This window comes from Accipiter gentilis, chromosome 6 (genome assembly GCF_929443795.1).
Source record: "Accipiter gentilis chromosome 6, bAccGen1.1, whole genome shotgun sequence".
NCBI classification, from domain to species: domain Eukaryota; kingdom Metazoa; phylum Chordata; class Aves; order Accipitriformes; family Accipitridae; genus Astur; species Astur gentilis.
The window spans coordinates 21,207,730-21,234,448 of NC_064885.1; the positions used below are offsets into that span (position 1 = coordinate 21,207,730).

The following is a 26,719-nucleotide window of genomic DNA, read 5'->3' on the forward strand; positions in this document are numbered from 1 at the left end:
TTAATTCTCAGCCTTGTTGCTAAAGGTCATTCCTCTGGAAATGATTACAAAGATGTAGGAAAGCATTATTTGAAAGACAATTACCTTTATTTAACTCCAGACTGAAAGTCAAAGTAATTTATGATATTTGTAACTGTTTGATGTTATTTCTATAAAATGTGTTTCCTTCCATAAACAGGAACAAAATACATTCACATAGCAGTGTCAAAGAATTATTGAAAATCTGGCTTGGTTCTTCTTTTTAGAAAAACATAACAGCATAATAGTGTGATGATGATCTGGGTAGCTTTCTGGTCAATTTTAGTTTTTCTTCTTAAATATCTGATGGCACACCTGGTCTTCACATGTCAGTTCCTACAGTAGTAAAACAATTAGTAAGTATATAGTGGTAAAAGTTTGTTTTGCATACAGATCCCACCAGAAATTACAGCAGCTGAGCCACTACATTAAAAAGATACACTTATGAAAAAGAGAACAGAAAGAATATTGTATTTTATGTAATCAATCACTAGGCACACATCACATGTTGCAATACTTAGATTTTGACACTTGAATTGAGCTCTAAGAAGAATAAACATGAAAAATGCATAAAAATTGCTCTTTAATGCAGGGCTTTTTCATGCTCTGTTGTTGAAAAAATGTACTGTTATAGTTTATAATTCACATGTTACCTCATAATTCCTAAGAAGCAATGAAACAAGGAAATTAAAGAAACAAAAATGGAGGCTGCTTTAAAAAGATGAGACCATGTGCTTCAGAGATGTGCCCTGCTATTTTTCAAGGGCCAGAACAATACACTGTTTTTGCCCAGTGTTGCAGCTGATCTCTTAAAGGTTGTCACACCTGCACATTGCAATGCAGTCGGTTTGGTTAGTCTTCTGATAAAGCCAGCCTTCCTGTGCCAAATAAGACTTTGAAGTGAGCTGAAACTGGCTTTTTGGCCAGCAATTGGCCAAACTCACAACAGAGTTTCTGAAGACAAGCCTGAGAATCATGGTGCCAGCATGTAGAACCTTTGTTAGGTAAGTTTTTGAATATGTGTTAAAATAGAGTTGAAAAAGTGTACTGGACAGTTGGATTTTATTTAGGTGGCAGAGAGTGTTGTTTTAATTCATAACTCTGACTTTTCAAGCATACAGACTTGAGGCAATGTGGCTGACTATATCAACTATCTATAGGGTAAACTTGTGAAGGAGTAGATATCTGGATGCAAATCATGAGATAGAACAATGAGCTCTTCTCCATAATCTTTCTGCACCCACCTATTGCACCATCCAACATTATCATGCCCATTTCTTGATTGGTCTCCCAAGAAACTCTGGAATCATTTTCATTATGTATCTATTATTTTGAAATATTTCTGGACTTCACTGCTTGCTTATTTCCTGCACAGACTCTTCTGGCCTCACCTCATTTATCTTTGGGCTTCAGCTTACTAACACAGATGTTTGAATGTTTTGACTTTTTAATTGTACTAGCAGAAAATAATTGCAGTGTTGGTCGTTTGCAGGATGCACTTGAGTATCCAGAGGTTTCTGATTTGTATTACAGCATCGTATGCTAAAATTTCATAGTGCCTTTTTCAGAACAAAAATTAATATTTTTCTTTCTGTCCCAATGCAATCTGTCCCGCGCTTGTTTGATTTTTGTTTATTTGGGATTTTTTCCTACCAGTGATTATAATAATAACAAAATGATGTTAGAGGTGCAATGAAACAAGAAGGGTTAATAACTGGAGGGCAGTGGACTGGAGCAAAAAAGCCTATTGCAGGCTTATGACTTAATTGGGAGCACGTGGAAAGAAATTGAGCATTCCTGAGTCGTAGCAGAGCAGGGATTTACTTAGAGTTCAGAGATCAGAGCTGTCTAAATAAAGATGGTTCTAACTAGAACAAGTAACAAATCTTTTGAAATGGAAAAACTTTTCTTGTTGCAGTCTCAGTAGCGTGCTATGTATCTGTATAGCAGCCCTTACCAGATGCAGTAGGTCTCCTTCAAGCCAGTGCTTCCAGCCTCTGTTTTTCTTTTCACCTTTCTGAACACATACCAGTTTGTCACCATCCCACGTCACTAGTGTCTGCATGAATCAGATAATTAATTCAGATATTTTAAAAAGAAGTTTATAAATACATGAAAACAAGCTCAACCAAACAATGGGAAGACACAACTACAGTTGCTTCCTACCATTTCCCATCTTCCTCCTAAAAAAACGCCCGAACAACCATTCAACCAAAACCTGAAAGTATTCAAGATGACAAGAGCGTTTTGATGTGAAGCTTTTACAGTGCTTTGTTATCATTTCCATGTATTTCTTCACATACACGAATATAATGTTCATATTAACTAGTGACTTGCCACGGAATTAAAAGAGTCTTGTGCAATGTATGCAAACTGTATTTTTCATTTCTTTCTGTCTACAGCCATTAATAAAAAGATTATAAGGTTTCATGAGTGAAGGGGCTTACACCAACTAATGCAGTGCTCTGCATAAACTCTGTCACTGGAATATGTCCCACCCAGTGCTCACTGGAGGAAGTGATAGGAAGCAAATGTAGAGCTACGGATATTCAAGATACTGGGAAAAAAAAGGGTCGTATTATTTGATGGCTTGCAAGACTGATTAAGAAATAATTTGAAGAAATCATAGGAATTACACTGCACAAAGTTAGCTTGAGAATGAAAAATGATCCACAGTGCATAAACAATGTCTTCTGTTAAATTTGTGCCACTTCAGTGAAGGTTGATGTGAATTTAAATGTAAACATGTCCTTTATGCTGCCAATTTCCTGTGGCAATTGCCAAAACAAACCAGGTCTTGTTGACAGTGAGCTTTGATCTCAGCTTCTCAGAGTTTGGCGACAAGTTCTGAAACCTTCTTTATTGAGAAGATACTGATGGAAAAGACAGCATATATTAGAAGAGCAAGAGAACTGAGAGCTAAGAGAAAGAACAAAACTGTGGTAATTGGCAGAAGAGTTAATTGGTAGATTCAGTGAATGATGACAATGACACAGGTGATGCAAGAGTAGCAAGTCAATGGCAGATCTGCTGGCTTTTCTACCTTTGAAAATATTGCTTAAGTTTTTAGGGGTGAGAAGAGAGTCAAACAGAAGCGGTATGGATACAGAAACATGAAGCTGAATTCAGTAAGTGAATTTAATCAGTGCTCATATATATTCTTTCACTCACTGACTTCCCTGATACAGTCTTGTTTGAATGCCTCGCAGGAACAGACTTACTAGTAGATTCTGTGTGTCACAGAATGTAGGGAGGGCACGGGCTAACACACAATGTGTTCCTTGATTCAAATGTTACTTGTCCATGTAGGTCACTGAAAGGTGTCTGAACCTATGCCCACAGTTTCCTAGAGGTATTTTGAGCTCAAGTTACTCCTATAATCCTAAGGATATTGAAGCATGCACTGCTGGGCCTCCTTACCTGTCTACCATTCAGAACTGAAAATTTACATTGACATAGAGGAAGTCCTAAATACAAAGGGATGAATTTAAAGTTTCATTAAGGAAGATAACACTGGTAAAAATACATTTTTCCTACTTACTAAATACATAATGGTGTATCATAGAAAAGTTGGAAAAATTCCCTACTAGAAAAAAACCACATGTAATAATGACTGTCCTCACATATCTGAATAACCATCCTGATTTGCATTTATAATAAATGCTTGTTTCAGGAAAGAAAACTGTGTCAAGGTGCAAATTACTTCTGCTTTTTTTTATCCTCTCCTGTCTGTAAAATATGAGGGTTTTTTACTTATTCAGCTGATTTTTCTAACTGCTCACTTCTGGTGCTGACTGTGGTGTGAACAGATATCAGGTAGCAAATTTTTACCTTTACCACTCGGTTATCCAGTCCCTTGGTATGTTCTTCAAACTCCACTCCCACAGTGTAATCCAGTTCATAGTTTCTGAAAGTACTGATTGTTTTTGTTTTAAAATTATTTCCGTCTTGAATAATCTCCTTTGTTTGTTTCAAGTGTTTTGCAATCTTACGAGTCGCAAAATCAATATCTGCCAAAAAACAGAAGAGAGTATCACAATGAAAATTCCAATATTTTTACCAAAAATAAAAACCTACAGCACTTATATTTACACATAGTAAAAAATCATAGTTCCACAAATGAGGATTTTACCTGCAACATTTGGGAGAGAAAAAGATAATTTCAAATAAAAATAATCTCGTGTTTGCAAGTAGACTTTCAATTTGAGGATCGTCCACTGAATTTATATTTATTAACAGGCTATCTGTGGGAATGTTGTGAGCAAAGCTACAAGATACAACCAGTAGTGAATAGATGCTGGCATGTTAAATCACCCGAATCTCTGTTTTTGGGAGAATGTGAAACAACAGGAGCTATTAAGACTGACCGTTGGCCTCACTCACACACAAAGCAGTGCTGTTATCATCTTCTGCTTGGGAGCCCTTTTTTAAGCATGCAGTGTAAATCATGTAGCTCTTAGGCATACCAGAGTACTGGTTTGTGTCCTGCAGGGTTACAAATGTTGGCCATCCCCAAAAGAAGCATCTCAGACTAATATTCCCTTTCAGAAAATAAACATGTTAGAATGAGTATGTAATCAAGGGGATTTTTGGCACGTTACTTCTATGATGAACCTGTAGTCTGTGGGAGTATACAAGAAGTTAATTAATTTAAAAATAATGAAAATTATACTAATGAATAAAAAAGAAACAAATAAAAGCCTGACATCCGCTATTGTTAGACAGCAGACACAGAAATAAAACATAATTTATTTGGGAAAGGGAGACAAATTCAAAGTCAGCAGTCAAGAAAGTGTCAAACTACAGCATTTGACACTTCCTGGTTTATAGTCTTTCAACATTTTATGCAATACTGATCTCCTTAACACCCTCTTTTTGTTCATGATGAAGACTAACATTATAATGTAAAAAACTGCTTGGAACTGAATGCATTGAAAGTTACCAAAAGCAGAATATGTATATTACTATGATGACAGTTTGCCCCAGACAATCCACCTAATGCCACCTGCGTTACCATCTGCAATAAATATTTCTGCCCAGCTGGCAGTGACTCTTCTTATGGTGCTGTATAAATGAAATAATCTCACATGTTTCTGCAAGAGAATGAAAAAATAGTTTTGATTTGTTAGCCATCCTTTAGTGGTTTTGCATGTGAGTTAATCATTGTCAGCTCAGCAAAGCCACATACTAATGGAGCCTTTTTTCTTTTGGTGGATTCATTATACTACTTGTGAAGTATTAATGGAGTTGAGTAAGAGGATTGGCTTGAAAAAAAATTGTGACTTTTTAACATGGGGACTAATGTTCTCGTTCAGTATTTATATTCAAGAGTTCTTGGGTATATTTTATCTGCTGTGGTAGATTAAAGATATCACTGGGTCTGGTTTATAGCCAAGTAACATAAAATTTAGTTGTCTCTGAGGAAAAAAGTGTCTAGACTTCTAAAGAAATGCTATTTCTGTCTAGTATATTAGTCTTGTAGCTCCTGGAGAAAAATCAGGGGAGGTTTTATTAAAGCATGTTTTTCATAACTGCATTTTGAACACTACAACCAATAAAAATGATATATTGTTCTATTACAGTAGATTAAAATACTTTGTAACATGTTTATGATAAAATCAAAGGTTCTGGCTTAAAGGGCAAAACTATTCCTTAATTAAAGTATAGAAATGCTTATACATTAATTAAAAGGATGGATGAATTTAAAAAAACCAAAAATCTCAGTGTGCTTTGAACCTGAACACTTTAATACTTCAAATATCGACCACATGTAAAATTGTGAGAAACAGAGCAGAAGAATATCTTTTCACCCTTTCCATGTAATTTCTTTCCATTCTGAGAATCACTTATAGCCTTATGTACCTTTGCATTGGTTTTGGTTTTTTTGCTATTACATTGGCACTTTTTAATTAGTATAACTCATAGTACATATGGGATATATACACAAAAATCCATGATGCGCTTATGAAAGGTTAGATCCAGACAACTGGTGCGAATACCTCCAGACAACTGGTGCAAATACCTCCTTCACCCCAACCAGTCGCTGGTATTCCTATTGGGAAAGTAGTTTCAAAATTTTATCAGAAATTTGAGTACCTATCTAGTACAGTCTGTGCAGCGTAGGCAATGAATCAAAGTATTTCCCAGGAAAAATACATCTATATTGCATTCTTTATTTTAATACAGTCTTCCTCTTGCTTTGTTTCAGGCTATTAAGTGGGTCAAGTTCTTTTATTGTTCTTTACATGAACTGTTACTACCTTTTTTTAAGCAGGCTTCCCAGTATTGGATGCCTGTAGTCCAAACCCGACTGTAGAATGAATCCATCCATTTTTCTCCCAGTTTCCGTGGGGATACATAAGACCAGAAAAGGATCAAAAATCCACTTGATTGAGTGGATAAAGTCATAATTTATCCACTGATTGAAATGGTTCTAAGGATGTCACTGATATGCAGTGAGGAACTGCTGTAGACCAGTTCATGCTAGCATTTATGGTACAGAAAGAATTATAAAACTGGAAAATGTATTACTTACTTATTATAAAAGGATCAGAATATAAGGATGATAATAATTAAAGTTTATTTTAAAGCTGATAAAATTTGTATTATGATGGTTAGACACTAAATTCTTATTGAATTTGAGTTAACATCACAGTTTAAATTCTACAGTGGGTAAATTAAAATTCAAAGAAATGCATGTTATTAACAACTGGTATCCTTTTCCCTAACAAGCACAAGTGAAATGTTATATCAACTGAAATAATACAAGAATTTCATCCACAGATACCCTGGAAGGGAAGAAAGGAACAATAATGAGATGGCCACTACAACCAAGATATCACCATGATTACAAATCCTTTTGGAAAGGAAATAAGTGCACCACAAGTGTTTAATTTGCATCCTAAAAAAAAAAGGAATTAACCTTGAAGTAAAGAGATCTTTATCAAGATAATTATCAAAAGACAAAGCAAGGCAGGATGACCATCAGTGACTGGTGGTCAGAGAAAAACCCCGCTAAATTAGGCCATGCCCTGGAGCAAATTGCTGAGACAGGACCGAAGCACAGCCAAAGCAGAGAGAATTGGGCTTAGAGGCAAGAATTGTATGTAAGATCAGAAGCTGAGGCAGGCAGTGAGAGAAGCCTGAGGTAGTCGCAGATGGCCTGGAATAGTCAATTTGTAACAGCTAGGAGTTGACTTAAGTACCATCCAGACCAACAGGCCCCGTGGTTCACTTGCAGTTGGCATATTTAATGCTGAAATCACATTTCAGTGGCATATAAAGTAGTAATTATTCTTTATGCATAACTGTCAAACCCCAGCACTGAGATCACTTCAGTTAGTGTGTATGTTTCTCCTGAAATTCATGATATTAGCTTAACCATTCTTATTTTTTAAAAATTATTTCTTTTTGTACCTCACAGAGGTATATGTATAGTATTTACAGACTTTCCTAATATTATTGAGCTTTTGTCCTGAAATGCAAAGGTTAAAAACTATGAACTGTGAAACTTCCCTTTCTTTCTTAAGAGAGTTGAAGCTTTGAGGAAATTATAGCTATTTTCAATTGTTATTGAATAATGATGAGAGTTTATGTGATTTTTGCGTATTTCTTCTATTTCAATCTGAACAGCAAAACAAGTCAGGTTTAAGATTCTTTGATGAGATTAAGACTAGTAGAAAATCAGATTAAGCATCAAATTTTTCATCTCAGTTAAGGATTTTGTGGTAGTTATCCGTAAGTCAGTCACTAGTATATTGAGAATTATTTGGACATTTTTAGATTTAATTACTTGATTAACTTCCTTGTGTTAGAATCTTCTTCTTAACAAATACATTATCTTACGTTGTGGAAGATGGCTATACACTGTACTCATTGATTTTTTAACCACCGAATTGTTTTTATTATCTACATCTTTACAAATCAGTATTTCGGAATCTGAGCAAACAAGTTCTTTAGATCTCCATTAACTTGACACAACACCTTTGGAACAAAGCACAAGAAGCCACAAGTCTGATCTTGACTTCTGATGAAAAGTGCAAGGTACTTTGACCTGAAAAACCATCAGCATCACTCTTTATCAGCATCACTGTTATAGTGGTGACAGCTACTGTAGAAAGGCAGAGAAATAAGAAGAGCAAATGCTGCACAGCAGATAGAAATCAGTGACCACTAGATAGAAAACAATGAGACATCTGGGAATAAGTGCATAGACACCTAGTTAGACTCCTGAGGGGTATCCACTGTAAGCATAAAAATAAAATACAGGGTTGATTTTTGCCACAAGCAAAAATGATTATGATTCAGCGCCAGACAGAATTCTCCAATCTAGGTCCTATTAGACAATGCTAATGACTACTTTTCTTGTGTAAGTTTTATAGACATCATGTGTTGTAAGAAAAATAACTGTCCTTTATGCTCTTTATCTGTGATGTAGTAGAGCTGGGAGAAGATTCCGGATTCTAAAGCATACACATCTCATGCATGTATAAATTTGAGTCCCATATTTTTGTTGGTTTTGGAATGCAGCTACGTTAGTGCAGTAGTGGAAAGTTGGTAAATGTTCTTTCAATGCCAATCCAGAGTGTACTGAAGAAATTCTTGAGGAATGTTGATGTCTTCTATTATTTCTTCTTTTCAGCCAATTAAAGATCTACTTCTTTGCTAAATGAAGTAGAGGAAGGATTTCCTGCACACTACTTGCATAAACATAATGACCTGGAGAAAAGTTTGTGCCTTAATGAGAACAAAAATGCTTGAAATGCAATTTATATTGAAAATAATAGATGCAGCAAAAGAAACAGTTTCTCTCATAAAATTATCTCCAGTCATTACAAAAATTGAGTCTGTCAGTGTGGAGAAAAATAAATCTACAAACAACATAAACTTGATCTTAATATAAACTGACAAGGATATGCTGACATTCAGTTAACAGTGTTTTGGTGTTCTAGCATCTACAAAGAGTATGATTAATATCCTACACAATAGATACAAAAACCGTAGCTGTCAGGCTTCTTATGATAAAGAAGATAAGAAAGCAGTAAGTGAAAGTCGCCTAAAGAGCAGAACATCTCTTTTGCATATACACGTATACTGTTGTCGTCAATGGTGGTCGTAGCAAAATGAAATATGTTCAAGAAATTCTGTGACCTAAATCGCCTTGCTGTGTAACGATGATTCCCACAAAAATTGTCAGAGACAGCTGCCCATTTATCTTTAAATGTTTTTAAAGGCTTTTATCACTTTTACCATGTAACTGGTACATATAATGTCTACTAGTTCAAAGTTCTAATTAAGTACTAAATACTGTTGTTGCTTTAGTGATATAGAAGATCCTATTCCTCTTTAGCAGAGCCAACGAAGTTGTGGCTTTACTGTTACAATACATATATACAAGGAATAAAAAAAAGCTTCTGTACCTGAAAGCCTGTTGGTTTTTTGCCCTTATCTGTATCTGTTTTTCATTTATCTAAATAAAGACTAATATCTTTGGCTACAAGTCTTCTTTTGCTTATATACTTAGATCATTGTAATTATAAGTACAATTACTTCATTTTTAATGTGATTGGCAGAAACCCTTATGCCACAACGCACATTACAGAAGTAGTCTTATTAATTTTTAGAAAGATTTTACTTATAATTGAAACATTTTATCTCTATACAGTTAGTATTTTTTTCATTTACCTAAAGCAACCATGTAGCCTTCAAAGTTTTCATTAGCTTCCATTTCCCACGTCCCATTGTAATCAGCAGGCATGGTGGCAAGAGCTTAAAACCAATTTCAGATCAAAAGGTGATGCTGGAAACAGGATCTGCTAAGAGAATGTTTTATACACTTTGTCATATTTTTTTTTATAAGGTTTATGGTTTTCTAGATAATAAAGTTTAAGGGTCAGTGAGATAACCCTAGAAAACTTTGCCTTCATTAACAAAGTTCAGTTAACAGCTGGCAGACAAGGAACACTTTCTGAAATATGTGGTAACACAGGATATGACTTTACAGTGACCTTTGTAAAGAACTACTAGCTATTATGGGTTACCTTTGAAATATATTGAACATAGTGGCAAATTGTACAACCGAGTTAAAGTTTCCAAGGTGAATTTTCTTTTTCAGTTCCTATCTGTGTGTCACATTTCGCTATGAAGAACAAGTCTTACAGAGCTGACACATCCAGAACTCCAATTTAAAATTGATGGAAGTCTTGAATGTGCAACAAATCCAAAGCAGGGCAGAAAAAGGAATATTTCTGTTGAAAATGTTTTTGTTTTCCTTTGATTTTCAAAATATCTATATACCAATAGCTGCACTTACACCAACTGCACTTCCTTTTTCTTTTGTTTTAATTTAACGGTAAGTTTAGCAAATGTAAAGTAAATAGAAATCAATCATAATTAGTATGAAACCTACCTTAAAAATGATTTTTTTAATTACTCTGAAACACAGCAGTTTGTGTTACAAATTTTGAAGTTATCAGGATTCCAAAACTCCTTCCTTTTCTTTCTCTCTTTATTTAAATGGGAATATTACTAAAAATTTTACTCGAAAAATATTAACGTCTAGAATGTCAACTCAGAAATAAGTAAATCGAACTGTTACTGATTTTCCAATGTTTTCTTGTATGCTTTCACTTTGTTAAAATTAAATGTAAAGTTCGACAAATGCTAAAAAATTATACAGGGATTAAAAAAGAAAAAACTAAATAATAGATGAGAGTTTCTGGGAGCTAAGTTCTTAAAATGACTTTGTGTGATAACTAAGAGCTAATTTAAGAAAAGGAAAAGATGTATCGATCTATACTTGCAGGACATACAAAGAGGGTTTTTCAATAGGCATCGGAGAAAGGCTCAAGGAACGGCAGTGACTGAAAGTTGAAGTTAGGTGAATTCCTGTATGAATGCATTCTTAACTGAGTAGTAAAGTTTCTGTATAGACTAGTTTTCCCATGATAATTGGTAATCACTGTTTGAAATCCTTAATTAGGCGGAGAGTGCCTTTCTAAAATATAAGTCCCTTTTCAAGCATAATTTATTGGCCTGAACACTTCTACTTGTTATTGCTTTCATTATAAGAATTTCTAGATGAAACACTATGAGAGATGTTATGTTGAAAGTGAAATTTGAAAAAAATCTTTCTGCTTAAAACATTGTTCTGTAGTGATATTATGTAATATTTAGGCAACATGAGCCGTAGGTTTGCCTTTTCAGAAAAAGTTCCTGCCGAGAACGAGCACCGTGACAAACTGAATCTCCGGGAAAGCAGAGATCCCCAGCGCTGTTGTGGCTAAAGATAGGCTGCAGAGGGATAATGAAGACCTGCAAGAGCTTTCAGGGCTGGCACCATCCTTGTGGGAGAAGGAGCCGTAAGTTTGCCTTTTCAGAAAAAGGCTCTGCCGAGAGCGAGCACCGTGACATGCTGAGTCTCTGGGAAAGCAGAGATCCCCAGTGCTGTTGTCGCTAAACATAGGCTGCAGAGGGATAGTGAAGACCTGCAAGAGCTTTCAGAGCTGGCACTTTCCTTGTAGCAGAATTAGCCGGAACTTTGCCTTTTCAGAAAAAGGCTCTGACGAGAACGACCACCGTGAGATGCTGAGTCTCTGGGAAAGCAGACATCCCCAGTGCTGATGTGCCTGTGGATAGGCTGCAGGAGAGAAGGAAAAGCAGCAAGATATTTCCAGCCTGCAGCTTCCTTGTGGGATCAGGGGCCGGCCGTTTCCTTTTTCGGAAAAAGCCTCTGCCAAGAAAGAGCACCGTGAGGTGCTGAGTCTCTGGAAAAGCAGAGATCCCCAGTGCTGTTGTGGCTAAACATAGGCTGCAGAGGGATAGTGAAGAGCAGCAAGAGCTTTGACGGCTGGCACCTTCCTTGTGGGAGAAGGAGCCAGACGTTTGCCTTTTCAGAAAAAGTTTCTGCTGAGAACAAGCACCGTGACATGCTGAGTCTCTGGGAAAGCAGAGATCCCCAGTGCTGCTTTCCTGATGATAGGCTGCTGGGGGACGGTGAACACCAGCAAGATCTTCCAGGGCTGGCACCAGAGCTGGCAATTTACTTGTAGCAGAATTAGCTGGATGTTTGCCTTTTCAGGAAAACTTTCTGCCAAGAACGAGCACTGTGAGATGCTGAGTCACTGGGAAAGCAGAGATCCCCAGCGCTGTTGTGCCTGTGGATAGGCTGCAGAGCGATAGTGAAGACCTGCAAGAGCTTTCAGGGCTGGCACCTTACTTGTTGGAGAAGGAGCCAGACGTTTGCCTTTTCAGAAAACGTTTCTGCCGAGAACAAGCACCATGAGATGCTGAGTCTCTGGGAAAGCGGAGATCCCCAGTGCTGTTGTGCCTGTGAATAGGCTGCAGGGGGATAGTGAAGACCAGCAAGATCTTTCAGGGCTGGCAGCTTCCTTGTGGGAGAAGGAGCCATAAGTTTGCCTTTTCAGAAAAAGCTTCTGCCGAGAGCGAGCACCGTGACATGCTGAGTCTCTGGGAAAGCAGAGATCCCCAGTGCAGTCATGGCTAATGATAGGCTGCAGAGGGATAGTGAAGACCTGCAATAGTTTTCAGGGCTGGCACCTTCCTTGTGGGAGAAGGAGCCAGACGTTTGCCTTTTCAGAAAAAGCTTTTTCCGAGAACGAGCCCCGTTAAAAGCTGAGTCTCTGGGAAAGCAGAGATCCCCAGTGCTGTTGAGGCTAAAGATAGGCTGCAGGGGGACGGTGAAGACCTGCATTAGCTTTCAGGCCAGGCAGCTTCCTTGTGGGAAAAGGAGCCAGACGTTTGCCTTTTCAGAAAAAGCTTCTGCAGAGAATGAGCACCGTGACATGCTGAGTCTCTGGGAAAGCAGAGATCCCCAGTGCTGTTGCGGCTAAAGATAGATTGCAGGGGGATAGTGCATACCTGCATTAGCTTTCAGGGCTGGCACCTTCCTTGTGGGAGAAGGATAGTTAAGTTTGCCTTTTCAGAAAAAGCTTCTGCCGAGAGCGTGCACCATGAGATGCTGAGTCCCTGAGAAAGCAGAGATCCCCAATGCTGCTGTGCCTGTGGATAGGCTGCAGGGGGATAGTGAAGACCAGCAACATCTTTCAGGGCTGGCACATTCCTTGTGGGAGAAGGAGCCATAAGTTTGCCTTTTCAGAAAAAGGCTCTGCCGAGAGCGAGTACCATTACATGCTGAGTCTCTGGGAAAGCAGAGATCCCCAGTGCTGTTGTGCTTTTGGATAGGCTGCAGGGGGATAGTGAAGACCTGCATTAGCTTTCAGGGCTGGCAGCTTCCTTGTGGGAAAAGGAGCCAGACGTTTGCCTTTTCAGAAAAAGCTTCTGCCGAGAGCGTGCACCATGAGATGCTGAGTCCCTGAGAAAGCAGCGATCCCCAATGCTGCTGTGCCTGTGGATAGGCTGCAGGGGGATAGTGAAGACCAGCAACATCTTTCAGGGCTGGGACATTCCTAGTGGTAGAAGGAGCCAGACATTTGCCTTTTCAGAAAAAGTCTCTGCCGAGAGCGAGTACCGTGACATGCTGAGTCTCTGGGAAAGCAGAGATCGCCAGCGCTGTTGTGCCTGTGGATAGGCTGCAGAGGGATAGTGAAGACCTGCAAGAGCTTTCAGGGCTGGCACCTTACTTGTTGGAGAAGGAGCCAGACGTTTGCCTTTTCAGAAAAAGTTTCTGCCGAGAACGAGCACTGTGACATGCTGAGTCTCTGGGAAAGCAGAGATCCCCAGTGCTGTTGTGTCTAAAGATAGGCTGCAGAGGTATAGTGAAGAGCTGCAATAGTTTTCAGGGCTGGCACCTTCCTTGTGGGAGAAGGAGCCGTAAGTTTGCCTTTTCAGAAAAAGCTTCTGCCGAGAGCGTGCACCATGAGATGCTGAGTCCCTGAGAAAGCAGAGATCCCCAATGATGCTGTGCCTGTGGATAGGCTGCAGGGGGATAGTGAAGACCAGCAACAACTTTCAGGCCTGGCACATTCCTTGTGGGAGAAGGAGCCGTAAGTTTGCCTTTTCAGAAAAAGGCTCTGCCGAGAGCGAGTACCGTGACATGCTGAGTCTCTGGGAAAGCAGAGATCCCAGTGCTGTTGTGCCTTTGGATAGGCTGCAGGGGGATAGTGAAGACCTGCAATAGTTTTCAGGGCTGTCACCTTCCTTGTGAGAGAAGGAGCCAGACATTTGCCTTTTCAGAAAAAGCTTCTGCCGAGAATGAGCATCGTGACATGCTGAGTCTCTGGGAAAGCAGAGATCCCCAGTGCTGTTGCGGCTAAAGATAGGCTGCAGGGGGATAGTGAAGACCTGCATTAGCTTTCAGGGCTGGCAGCTTCCTTGTGGGAAAAGGAGCCAGACGTTTGCCTTTTCAGAAAAAGGTTCTGCCGAGAGCGTGCACCATGAGATGCTGACTCCCTGAGAAAGCAGCGATCCCCAATGCTGCTGTGCCTGTGGATAGGCTGCAGGGGGATAGTGAAGACCAGCAACATCTTTCAGGGCTGGCACATTCCTTGTGGTAGAAGGAGCCGTAAGTTTGCCTTTTCAGAAAAAGGCTCTGCCGAGAGCGAGTACCGTGACATGCTGAGTCTCTGGGAAAGCAGAGATGCCCAGTGCTGTTGTGGCTAAAGATAGGCTGCAGGGGGACGGTGAAGACCTGCAATAGTTTTCAGGGCTGGCACCTTCCTTGTGGGAGAAGGAGCCGTAAGTTTGCATTTTCAGAGAAAGCTTCTGGCGAGAACTAGCACTGTGACATGCTGAGTCTCTGGGAAAGCAGAGATCCCCAGTGCTGTTTTGTCTAAAGATAGGCTGCAGAGGTATAGTGAAGAGCTGCAATAGTTTTCAGGGCTGGCACCTTCCTTGTGGGAGAAGGAGCCGTAAGTTTGCCTTTTCAGAAACAGCTTCTGCCGACAGCGTGCAACATGAGATGCTGAGTCCCTGAGAAAGCAGAGATCCCCAATGCTGCTGTGCCTGTGGATAGGCTGCAGGGGGATAGTGAAGACCAGCAACATCTTTCAGGGCTGGAACATTCCTTGTGGGAGAAGGAACCATAAGTTTGCCTTTTCAGAAAAAGGCTCTGCCGAGAATGAGCACCGTGACATGCTGAGTCTCTGGGAAAGCAGAGATCCCCAGTGCTGTTGTGGCTAAAGATAGGCTGCAGGGGGATAGTGAAGACCTGCATTAGCTTTCAGGGCTGGCAGCTTCCTTGTGGGAAAAGGAGCCAGACGTTTGCCTTTTCAGAAAAAGCTTCTGCCGAGAGCGTGCACCATGAGATGCTGAGTCCCTGAGAAAGCAGCGATCCCCAATGCTGCTGTGCCTGTGGATAGGCTGCAGGGGGATAGTGAAGACCAGCAACATCTTTCAGGGCTGGCACATTCCTTGTGGTAGAGGGAGTCAGACATTTGCCTTTTCAGAAAAAGTTTCTGCCGAGAACTAGCTCCGTGACATGCTGAGTCTCTGGGAAAGCAGAGATCGCCAGTGCTGTTGCGGCTAAAGATAGGCTGCAGGGCGATGGTGAAGACCTGCAATAGTTTTCAGGGCTGGCACCTTCCTTGCGGGAGAAGGAGCCAGACGTTTGCCTTTTCAGAAAAAGCTTCTGCCGAGAACTAGCACTGTGACATGCTGAGTCTCTGGGAAAGCAGAGATCCCCAGTGCTGTTTTGTCTAAAGATAGGCTGCAGAGGTATAGTGAAGAGCTGCAATAGTTTTCAGGGCTGGCACCTTCCTTGTGGGAGAAGGAGCCCTAAGTCTGCCTTTTCAGAAAAAGCTTCTGCCGAGAGCGTGCACCATGAGATGCTGAGTCCCTGAGAAAGCAGCGATCCCCAATGCTGCTGTGCCTGTGGATAGGCTGCAGGGGGATAGTGAAGACCAGCAACAACTTTCAGGCCTGGCACATTCCTTGTGGGAAAAGGAGCCATAAGTTTGCCTTTTCAGAAAAAGGCTCTGCCGAGAGCGAGCACCGTGACATGCTGAGTCTCTGGGAAAGCAGAGATCGCCAGTGCTGTTGCGGCTAAAGATAGGCTGCAGGGGGACGGTGAAGACCTGCATTAGATTTCAGGCCAGGCAGCTTCCTTGTGGGAAAAGGAGCCAGACGTTTGCCTTTTCAGAAAAAGCTTCTGCCGAGAGCATGCAACATGAGATGCTGAGTCCCTGAGAAAGCAGAGATCCCCAATGATGCTGTGCCTGTGGATAGGCTGCAGGGGGATAGTGAAGACCAGCAACATCTTTCAGGGCTGGAACATTCCTTGTGGGAGAAGGAGCCATAAGTTTGCCTTTTCAGAAAAAGCTTCTGCCGAGATGAGCACCGTGACATGCTGAGTCTCTGGGAAAGCAGAGATCCCAGTGCTGTTGTGCCTTTGGATAGGCTGCAGGGGGATAGTGAAGACCTGCAATAGTTTTCAGGGCTGTCACCTTCCTTGTGAGAGAAGGAGCCAGACATTTGCCTTTTCAGAAAAAGCTTCTTTCAAGAATGAGCACCGTGACATGCTGAGTCTCTGGGAAAGCAGAGATCCCCAGTGCTGTTGCGGCTAAAGATAGGCTGCAGGGGGATAGTGAAGACCTGCATTAGCTTTCAGGGCTGGCAGCTTCCTTGTGGGAAAAGGAGCCAGACGTTTGCCTTTTCAGAAAAAGGTTCTGCCGAGAGCGTGCACCATGAGATGCTGACTCCCTGAGAAAGCAGCGATCCCCAATGCTGCTGTGCCTGTGGATAGGCTGCAGGGGGATAGGGCAGACCAGCAACATCTTTCAGGGCTGGCACATTCCTTGTAATAGAAGGAGCCGTAAGTTTGCCTTTTCAGAAAAAGGCTCTGCCGAGAGCGAGTACCGTGACATGCTGAGTCTCTGGGAAAGCACAGATGCCCAGTGCTATTGTGGCTAAAGATAGGCTGCAGAGGGATAGTGAAGAGCTGCAATAGTTTTCAGGGCTGGCACCTTCCTTGTGGGAGAAGGAGCCGTAAGTTTGCCTTTTCAGAAAAAGCTTCTGCCGAGAACTAGCACTGTGACATGCTGAGTCTCTGGGAAAGCAGAGATCCCCAGTGCTGTTTTGTCTAAAGATAGGCTGCAGAGGTATAGTGAAGAGCTGCAATAGTTTTCAGGGCTGGCACCTTCCTTGTGGGAGAAGGAGCCGTAAGTTTGCCTTTTCAGAAAAGGCTTCTGCCGAGAGCGTGCAACATGAGATGCTGAGTCCTTGAGAAAGCAGCGATCCCCAATGCTGCTGTGCCTGTGGATAGGCTGCAGGGGGATAGTGAAGACCAGCAACATCTTTCAGGGCTGGAACATTCCTTGTGGGAGAAGGAGCCATAAGTTTGCCTTTTCAGAAAAAGCTTCTGCCGAGAATGAGCACCGTGACATGCTGAGTCTCTGGGAAAGCAGAGATCCCCAGTGCTGTTGCGGCTAAAGATAGGCTGCAGGGGGATAGTGAAGACCTGCATTAGCTTTCAGGGCTGGCAGCTTCCTTGTGGGAAAAGGAGCCAGACGTTTGCCTTTTCAGAAAAAGCTTCTGCTGAGAGCGTGCACCATGAGATGCTGACTCCCTGAGAAAGCAGCGATCCCCAATGCTGCTGTGCCTGTGGATAGGCTGCAGGGGGATAGTGAAGACCAGCAACATCTTTCAGGGCTGGCACATTCCTTGTGGTAGAAGGAGCCGTAAGTTTGCCTTTTCAGAAAAAGGCTCTGCCGAGAGCGAGTACCGTGACATGCTGAGTCTCTGGGAAAGCAGAGATGCCCAGTGCTGTTGTGGCTAAAGATAGGCTGCAGAGGTATAGTGAAGAGCTGCAATAGTTTTCAGGGCTGGCACCTTCCTTGTGGGAGAAGGAGCCGTAAGTTTGCCTTTTCAGAAAAAGCTTCTGCCGAGAGCGTGCACCATGAGATGCTCAGTCCCTGAGAAAGCAGAGATCCCCAATGATGCTGTGCCTGTGGATAGGGTGCAGGGGGATAGTCAAGACCAGCAACAACTTTCAGGCCTGGCACATTCCTTGTGGGAGAAGGAGCCATAAGTTTGCCTTTTCAGAAAAAGGCTCTGCCGAGAGCGAGTACCGTGACATGCTGAGTCTCTGGGAAAGCAGAGATCGCCAGTGCTGTTGCGGCTAAAGATAGGCTGCAGGGGGACGGTGAAGACCTGCAATAGTTTTCAGGGCTGGCACCTTCCTTGCGGGAGAAGGAGCCGTAAGTTTGCCTTTTCAGAAAAAGCTTCTGCCGAGAACTAGCACTGTGACATGCTGAGTCTCTGGGAAAGCAGAGATCTCCAGTGCTGTTTTGTCTAAAGATAGGCTGCAGAGGGATAGTGAAGAGCTGCAATAGTTTTCAGGGCTGGCACCTTCCTTGTGGGAGAAGGAGCCCTAAGTCTGCCTTTTCAGAAAAAGCTTCTGCCGAGAGCGTGCACCATGAGATGCTGAGTCCCTGAGAAAGCAGCGATCCCCAATGCTGCTGTGCCTGTGGATAGGCTGCAGGGGGATAGTGAAGACCAGCAACAACTTTCAGGCCTGGCACATTCCTTGTGGGAAAAGGAGCCATAAGTTTGCCTTTTCAGAAAAAGGCTCTGCCGAGAGCGAGCACCGTGACATGCTGAGTCTCTGGGAAAGCAGAGATTGCCAGTGCTGTTGCGGCTAAAGATAGGCTGCAGGGGGACGGTGAAGACCTGCATTAGATTTCAGGCCAGGCAGCTTCCTTGTGGGAAAAGGAGCCAGACGTTTGCCTTTTCAGAAAAAGCTTCTGCCGAGAATGAGCACCGTGACATGCTGAGTCTCTGGGAAAGCAGAGATCCCCAGTGCTGTTGCGGCTAAAGATAGACTGCAGGGGGATAGTGAATACCTGCATTAGCTTTCAGGAATGGCAGATTCCTTGTGGGAGAAGGAGCCGTAAGTTTGCCTTTTCAGAAAAGGATTCTGCCGAGAGCGTGCTCCATGAGATGCTGAGTCCCGGAGAAAGCAGCGATCCCCAATGCTGCTGTGCCTGTGGATAGGCTGCAGGGGGATAGTGAAGACCAGCAACATCTTTCAGGGCTGGAACATTCCTTGTGGGAGAAGGAGCCAGCCATTTGTCTTTTCAGAAAAAGGCTCTGCCGAGAGCGAGCAACATGAGATGCTGAGTCTCTGGGAAAGCAGAGATCCCCATCGCCGTGGTGGCTAAAGATAGGCTGCAGGGGGATAGTGAAGACCTGCATTAGCTTTCAGGGCTGGCAGCTTCCTTGTGGGAAAAGGAGCCAGACGTTTGCCTTTTCAGAAAAAGCTTCTGCTGAGAGCGTGCACCATGAGATGCTGAGTCCCTGAGAAAGCAGCGATCCCCAATGCTGCTGTGCCTGTGGATAGGCTGCAGGGGGATAGTGAAGACCAGCAACATCTTTCAGGGCTGGCACATTCCTTGTGGTAGAGGGAGTCAGATATTTGCCTTTTCAGAAAAAGTTTCTGCCGAGAACTAGCTCCGTGACATGCAGAGTCTCTGGGAAAGCAGAGATCCCCAGTTCTGTTGCGGCTAAAGATAGGCTGCAGGGAGATAGTGAAGACCTGCAATAGCTTTCAGGTCTGGCACCTTCCTTGTGGGAAAAGGAGCCAGACGTTTGCCTTTTCAGAAAAAGCTTCTGCCGAGAACTAGCACTGTGACATGCTGAGTCCCTGAGAAAGCAGCGATCCCCAATGCTGCTGTGCCTGTGGATAGGCTGCAGGGGGATAGTGAAGACCAGCAACATCTTTCAGGGCTGGCACATTCCTTGTGGTAGAAGGAGCCGTAAGTTTGCCTTTTCAGAAAAAGGCTCTGCCGAGAGCGAGTACCGTGACATGCTGAGTCTCTGGGAAAGCAGAGATGCCCAGTGCTGTTGTGGCTAAAGATAGGCTGCAGAGGGATAGTGAAGACCTGCAATAGTTTTCAGGGCTGGCACCTTCCTTGTGGGAGAAGGAGCCGTAAGTTTGCATTTTCAGAGAAAGCTTCTGCCGAGAACTAGCACTGTGACATGCTGAGTCTCTGGGAAAGCAGAGATCGCCAGTGCTGTTGCGGCTAAAGATAGGCTGCAGGGGGACGGTGAAGACCTGCAATAGTTTTCAGGGCTGGCACCTTCCTTGCGGGAGAAGGAGCCGTAAGTTTGCCTTTTCAGAAAAAGCTTCTGCCGAGAACTAGCACTGTGACATGCTGAGTCTCTGGGAAAGCAGAGATCTCCAGTGCTGTTTTGTCTAAAGATAGGCTGCAGAGGTATAGTGAAGAGCTGCAATAGTTTTCAGGGCTGGCACCTTCCTTGTGGGAGAAGGAGCCCTAAGTTTGCCTTTTGAGAAAAAGCTTCTGCCGAGAGCGTGCACCATGAGATGCTGAGTCCCTGAGAAAGCAGCGATCCCCAATGCTGCTGTGCCTGTGGATAGGCTGCAGGGGGATAGTGAAGACCAGCAACAACTTTCAGGCCTGGCACATTCCTTGTGGGAAAAGGAGCCATAAGTTTGCCTTTTCAGAAAAAGGCTCTGCCGAGAGCGAGCACCGTGACATGCTGAGTCTCTGGGAAAGCAGAGATCGCCAGTGCTGTTGCGGCTAAAGATAGGCTGCAGGGGGACGGTGAAGACCTGCAATAGTTTTCAGGGCTGGCACCTTCCTTGCGGGAGAAGGAGCCGTAAGTTTGCCTTTTCAGAAAAAGCTTCTGCCGAGAACTAGCACTGTGACATGCTGAGTCTCTGGGAAAGCAGAGATCTCCAGTGCTGTTTTGTCTAAAGATAGGCTGCAGAGGTATAGTGAAGAGCTGCAATAGTTTTCAGGGCTGGCACCTTCCTTGTGGGAGAAGGAGCCCTAAGTTTGCCTTTTGAGAAAAAGCTTCTGCCGAGAGCGTGCACCATGAGATGCTGAGTCCCTGAGAAAGCAGCGATCCCCAATGCTGCTGTGCCTGTGGATAGGCTGCAGGGGGATAGTGAAGACCAGCAACAACTTTCAGGCCTGGCACATTCCTTGTGGGAAAAGGAGCCATAAGTTTGCCTTTTCAGAAAAAGGCTCTGCCGAGAGCGAGCACCGTGACATGCTGAGTCTCTGGGAAAGCAGAGATCGCCAGTGCTGTTGCGGCTAAAGATAGGCTGCAGGGGGACGGTGAAGACCTGCATTAGATTTCAGGAATGGCAGCTTCCTTGTGGGAGAAGGAGCCGTAAGTTTGCCTTTTCAGAAAAGGATTCTGCCGAGAGCGTGCTCCATGAGATGCTGAGTCCCGGAGAAAGCAGCGATCCCCAATGCTGCTGTGCCTGTGGATAGGCTGCAGGGGGATAGTGAAGACCAGCAACATCTTTCAGGGCTGGAACATTCCTTGTGGGAGAAGGAGCCAGCCATTTGTCTTTTCAGAAAAAGGCTCTGCCGAGAGCGAGCAACATGAGATGCTGAGTCTCTGGGAAAGCAGAGATCCCCATCGCCGTGGTGGCTAAAGATAGGCTGCAGGGGGATAGTGAAGACCTGCATTAGCTTTCAGGGCTGGCAGCTTCCTTGTGGGAAAAGGAGCCAGACGTTTGCCTTTTCAGAAAAAGCTTCTGCTGAGAGCGTGCACCATGAGATGCTGAGTCCCTGAGAAAGCAGCGATCCCCAATGCTGCTGTGCCTGTGGATAGGCTGCAGGGGGATAGTGAAGACCAGCAACATCTTTCAGGGCTGGCACATTCCTTGTGGTAGAGGGAGTCAGATATTTGCCTTTTCAGAAAAAGTTTCTGCCGAGAACTAGCTTCGTGACATGCAGAGTCTCTGGGAAAGCAGAGATCCCCATTTCTGTTGCGGCTAAAGATAGGCTGCAGGGAGATAGTGAAGACCTGCATTAGCTTTCAGGGCTGGCAGCTTCCTTGTGGGAAAAAGAGCCAGACGTTTGCCTTTTCAGAAAAAGCTTCTGCCGAGAACTAGCACTGTGCCATGCTGAGTCTCTGGGAAAGCAGAGATCCCCAGTGCTGTTGTGTCTAAAGATAGGCTGCAGAGGTATAGTGAAGAGCTGCAATAGTTTTCAGGGCTGGCACCTTCCTTGTGGGAGAAGGAGCCGTAAGTTTGCCTTTTCAGAAAAAGCTTCTGCCGAGAGCGTGCACCATGAGATGCTGACTCCCTGAGAAAGCAGCGATCCCCAATGCTGCTGTGCCTGTGGATAGGCTGCAGGGGGATAGTGCAGACCAGCAACAACTTTCAGGCCTGGCACATTCCTTGTGGGAAAAGGAGCCATAAGTTTGCCTTTTCAGAAAAAGGCTCTGCCGAGAGCGAGCACCGTGACATGCTGAGTCTCTGGGAAAGCAGAGATCCCCAGTGCTGTTGCGGCTAAAGATAGGCTGCAGGGGGACGGTGAAGACCTGCATTAGCTTTCAGGCCAGGCAGCTTCCTTGTGGGAAAAGGAGCCAGACGTTTGCCTTTTCAGAAAAAGCTTCTGCCGAGAGCATGCAACATGAGATGCTGAATCCCTGAGAAAGCAGAGATCCCCAATGCTGCTGTGCCTGTGGATAGGCTGCAGAGGGATAGTGAAGACCAGCAACATCTTTCAGGGCTGGAACATTCCTTGTGGGAGAAGGAGCCATAAGTTTGCCTTTTCAGAAAAAGCTTCTGCCGAGAATGAGCACCGTGACATGCTGAGTCTCTGGGAAAGCAGAGATCCCAGTGCTGTTGTGCCTTTGGATAGGCTGCAGGGGGATAGTGAAGACCTGCAATAGTTTTCAGGGCTGTCACCTTCCTTGCGGGAGAAGGAGCCAGACATTTGCCTTTTCAGAAAAAGCTTCTGACGAGAATGAGCACCGTGACATGCTGAGTCTCTGGGAAAGCAGAGATCCCTAGTGCTGTTGCGGCTAAAGATAGGCTGCAGGGGGATAATGAAGACCTGCATTAGCTTTCAGGGCTGGCAGCTTCCTTGTGGGAGAAGGAGCCGTAAGTTTGCCTTTTCAGAAAAAGCTTCTGCCGAGAGCGTGCACCATGAGATGCTGAGTCCCTGAGAAAGCATCGATCCCCAAAGCTGCTGTGCCTGTGGATAGGCTGCAGAGTGATAGTGAAGACCAGCAACATCTTTCAGGGCTGGCACATTCCTTGTGGTAGAAGGAGCCGTAAGTTTGCCTTTTCAGGAAAAGGCTGTGCCGAGAGCGAGTACCGTGACATGCTGAGTCTCTGGGAAAGCAGAGATCTCCAGTGCTGTTTTGTCTAAAGATAGGCTGCAGAGGTATAGTGAAGAGCTGCAATACTTTTCAAGACTGGCACCTTCCTTGTGGGAGAAGGAGCCGTAAGTTTGCCTTTTCAGAAAAAGGCTATGCCGAGAGCGAATACCGTGACATGCTGAGTCTCTGGGAAAGCGGAGATCCCCAGTGCTGTTGTGGCTAAAGATAGGCTGCAGAGGGATAGTGAAGAGCTGCAAATAGTTTTCAGGGCTGGCACCTTCCTTGTTAGAGAAGGAGCCAGACGTTTGCCTTTTCAGAAAACGTTTCTGCTGAGAGCGTGCACCATGAGATGCTGAGTCCCTGAGAAAGCAGAGATCCCCAATGCTGCTGTGCCTGTGGATAGGCTGCAGGGGGATAGTGAAGACCAGCAACAACTTTCAGGCCTGGCACATTCCTTGTGGGAGAAGGAGCCATAAGTTTGCCTTTTCAGAAAAAGGCTCTGCCGAGAGCGAGTACTGTGACATGCTGAGTCTCTGGGAAAGCAGAGATCCCCAATGCTGCTGTGCCTGTGGATAGGCTGCAGGGGGATAGTGAAGACCAGCAACAACTTTCAGGCCTGGCACATTCCTTGTGGGAGAAGGAGCCATAAGATTGCCTTTTCAGAAAAAGGCTCTGCCGAGAGCGAGCACCATTACATGCTGAGTCTCTGGGAAAGCAGAGATCCCCAGTGCTGTTGTGTCTAAAGATAGGCTGCAGAGGGATAGTGAAGACCTGCAATAGTTTTCAGGGCTGGCACCTTCCTTGTGGGAGAAGGAGCCAGACGTTTGCCTTTTCAGAAAAAGCTTCTGCCGAGAATGAGCACCGTGACATGCTGAGTCTCTGGGAAAGCAGAGATCCCCAGTGCTGCTGTGCCTGTGCATAGGCTGCAGGGGGACGGTGAAGACCAGCAACATCTTTCAGGGCTGGCACATTCCTTGTGGGAAAAGGAGCCATAAGTTTGCCTTTTCAGAAAAAGGCTCTGCCGAGAGCGAGTACCGTGACATGCTGAGTCTCTGGGAAAGCAGAGATGCCCAGTGCTGTTGTGGCTAAAGATAGGCTGCAGAGGGATAGTGAAGAGCTGCAATAGTTTTCAGGGCTGGCACCTTCCTTGTGGGAGAAGGAGCCGTAAGTTTGCCTTTTCAGAAAAAGCTTCTGCCCAGAGCGTGCAGCATGAGATGCTCAGTCCCTGAGAAAGCAGAGATCCCCAATGCTGCTGTGCCTGTGGATAGGCTGCAGGGGGATAGTGAAGACCAGCAACAACTTTCAGGTCTGGCACCTTCCTTGTGGGAGAAGGAGCCATAAGCTTGCCTTTTCAGAAAAAGGCTCTGCCGAGAGCGAGCACCGTGACATGCTGAAATTCTCGGAAAGCAGAGATGCCCAGTGCTGTTGTGGCTAAAGATAGGCTGCAGAGGGATAGTGAAGAGCTGCAATAGTTTTCAGGGCTGTCACCTTCCTTGCGGGAGAGGGAGGCAGACGTTTGCCTTTTCAGAAAAAGCTTCTGCCGAGAACTAGCACTGTGACATGCTGAGTCTCTGGGAAAGCAGAGATGCCCAGTGCTGTTGTGGCTAAAGATAGGCTGCAGAGGGATAGTGAAGAGCTGCAATAGTTTTCAGGGCTGGCACCTTCCTTGCGGGAGAAGGAGGCAGACGTTTGCCTTTTCAGAAAAAGTCTCTGCCGAGAGCGAGTACCGTGACATGCTGAGTCTCTGGGAAAGCAGAGATCGCCAGCGCTGTTGTGCCTGTGGATAGGCTGCAGAGGGATAGTGAAGACCTGCAAGAGCTTTCAGGGCTGGCACCTTACTTGTTGGAGAAGGAGCCAGACGTTTGCCTTTTCAGAAAAAGTTTCTGCCGAGAACGAGCACTGTGACATGCTGAGTCTCTGGGAAAGCAGAGATCCCCAGTGCTGTTGTGTCTAAAGATAGGCTGCAGAGGTATAGTGAAGAGCTGCAATAGTTTTCAGGGCTGGCACCTTCCTTGTGGGAGAAGGAGCCGTAAGTTTGCCTTTTCAGAAAAAGCTTCTGCCGAGAGCGTGCACCATGAGATGCTGAGTCCCTGAGAAAGCAGAGATCCCCAATGATGCTGTGCCTGTGGATAGGCTGCAGGGGGATAGTGAAGACCAGCAACAACTTTCAGGCCTGGCACATTCCTTGTGGGAGAAGGAGCCGTAAGTTTGCCTTTTCAGAAAAAGGCTCTGCCGAGAGCGAGTACCGTGACATGCTGAGTCTCTGGGAAAGCAGAGATCCCAGTGCTGTTGTGCCTTTGGATAGGCTGCAGGGGGATAGTGAAGACCTGCAATAGTTTTCAGGGCTGTCACCTTCCTTGTGAGAGAAGGAGCCAGACATTTGCCTTTTCAGAAAAAGCTTCTGCCGAGAATGAGCATCGTGACATGCTGAGTCTCTGGGAAAGCAGAGATCCCCAGTGCTGTTGCGGCTAAAGATAGGCTGCAGGGGGATAGTGAAGACCTGCATTAGCTTTCAGGGCTGGCAGCTTCCTTGTGGGAAAAGGAGCCAGACGTTTGCCTTTTCAGAAAAAGGTTCTGCCGAGAGCGTGCACCATGAGATGCTGACTCCCTGAGAAAGCAGCGATCCCCAATGCTGCTGTGCCTGTGGATAGGCTGCAGGGGGATAGTGAAGACCAGCAACATCTTTCAGGGCTGGCACATTCCTTGTGGTAGAAGGAGCCGTAAGTTTGCCTTTTCAGAAAAAGGCTCTGCCGAGAGCGAGTACCGTGACATGCTGAGTCTCTGGGAAAGCAGAGATGCCCAGTGCTGTTGTGGCTAAAGATAGTCTGCAGAGGTATAGTGAAGAGCTGCAATACTTTTCAGGGCTGGCACCTTCCTTGTGGGAGAAGGAGCCGTAAGTTTGCATTTTCAGAGAAAGCTTCTGGCGAGAACTAGCACTGTGACATGCTGAGTCTCTGGGAAAGCAGAGATCCCCAGTGCTGTTTTGTCTAAAGATAGGCTGCAGAGGTATAGTGAAGAGCTGCAATAGTTTTCAGGGCTGGCACCTTCCTTGTGGGAGAAGGAGCCCTAAGTTTGCCTTTTCAGAAACAGCTTCTGCCGACAGCGTGCAACATGAGATGCTGAGTCCCTGAGAAAGCAGAGATCCCCAATGCTGCTGTGCCTGTGGATAGGCTGCAGGGGGATAGTGAAGACCAGCAACATCTTTCAGGGCTGGAACATTCCTTGTGGGAGAAGGAGCCATAAGTTTGCCTTTTCAGAAAAAGGCTCTGCCGAGAATGAGCACCGTGACATGCTGAGTCTCTGGGAAAGCAGAGATCCCCAGTGCTGTTGTGGCTAAAGATAGGCTGCAGGGGGATAGTGAAGACCTGCATTAGCTTTCAGGGCTGGCAGCTTCCTTGTGGGAAAAGGAGCCAGACGTTTGCCTTTTCAGAAAAAGCTTCTGCCGAGAGCGTGCACCATGAGATGCTGACTCCCTGAGAAAGCAGCGATCCCCAATGCTGCTGTGCCTGTGGATAGGCTGCAGGGGGATAGTGAAGACCAGCAACATCTTTCAGGGCTGGCACATTCCTTGTGGTAGAGGGAGTCAGACATTTGCCTTTTCAGAAAAAGTTTCTGCCGAGAACTAGCTCCGTGACATGCTGAGTCTCTGGGAAAGCAGAGATCGCCAGTGCTGTTGCGGCTAAAGATAGGCTGCAGG

General features: G+C 44.7%; 1 protein-coding gene across 1 annotated transcript; it reads right to left on the reverse strand.

Annotated features, from left to right (window-relative positions):
• Nucleotides 1–300: 300 nt before the first annotated feature.
• On the reverse strand, nucleotides 301–9,775 carry LOC126039905 (retinol-binding protein 2-like). Its single transcript, XM_049803706.1, has 4 exons — nucleotides 9,703–9,775; nucleotides 3,850–4,028; nucleotides 1,976–2,077; nucleotides 301–354 (listed from the first exon to the last, which is right to left on the reverse strand). Exons 1-4 carry the CDS (start codon nucleotides 9,773–9,775, stop codon nucleotides 301–303), a joined length of 408 nt encoding a protein of 135 aa, XP_049659663.1.
• Between the last annotated feature and the right edge of the window lie 16,944 nt (nucleotides 9,776–26,719).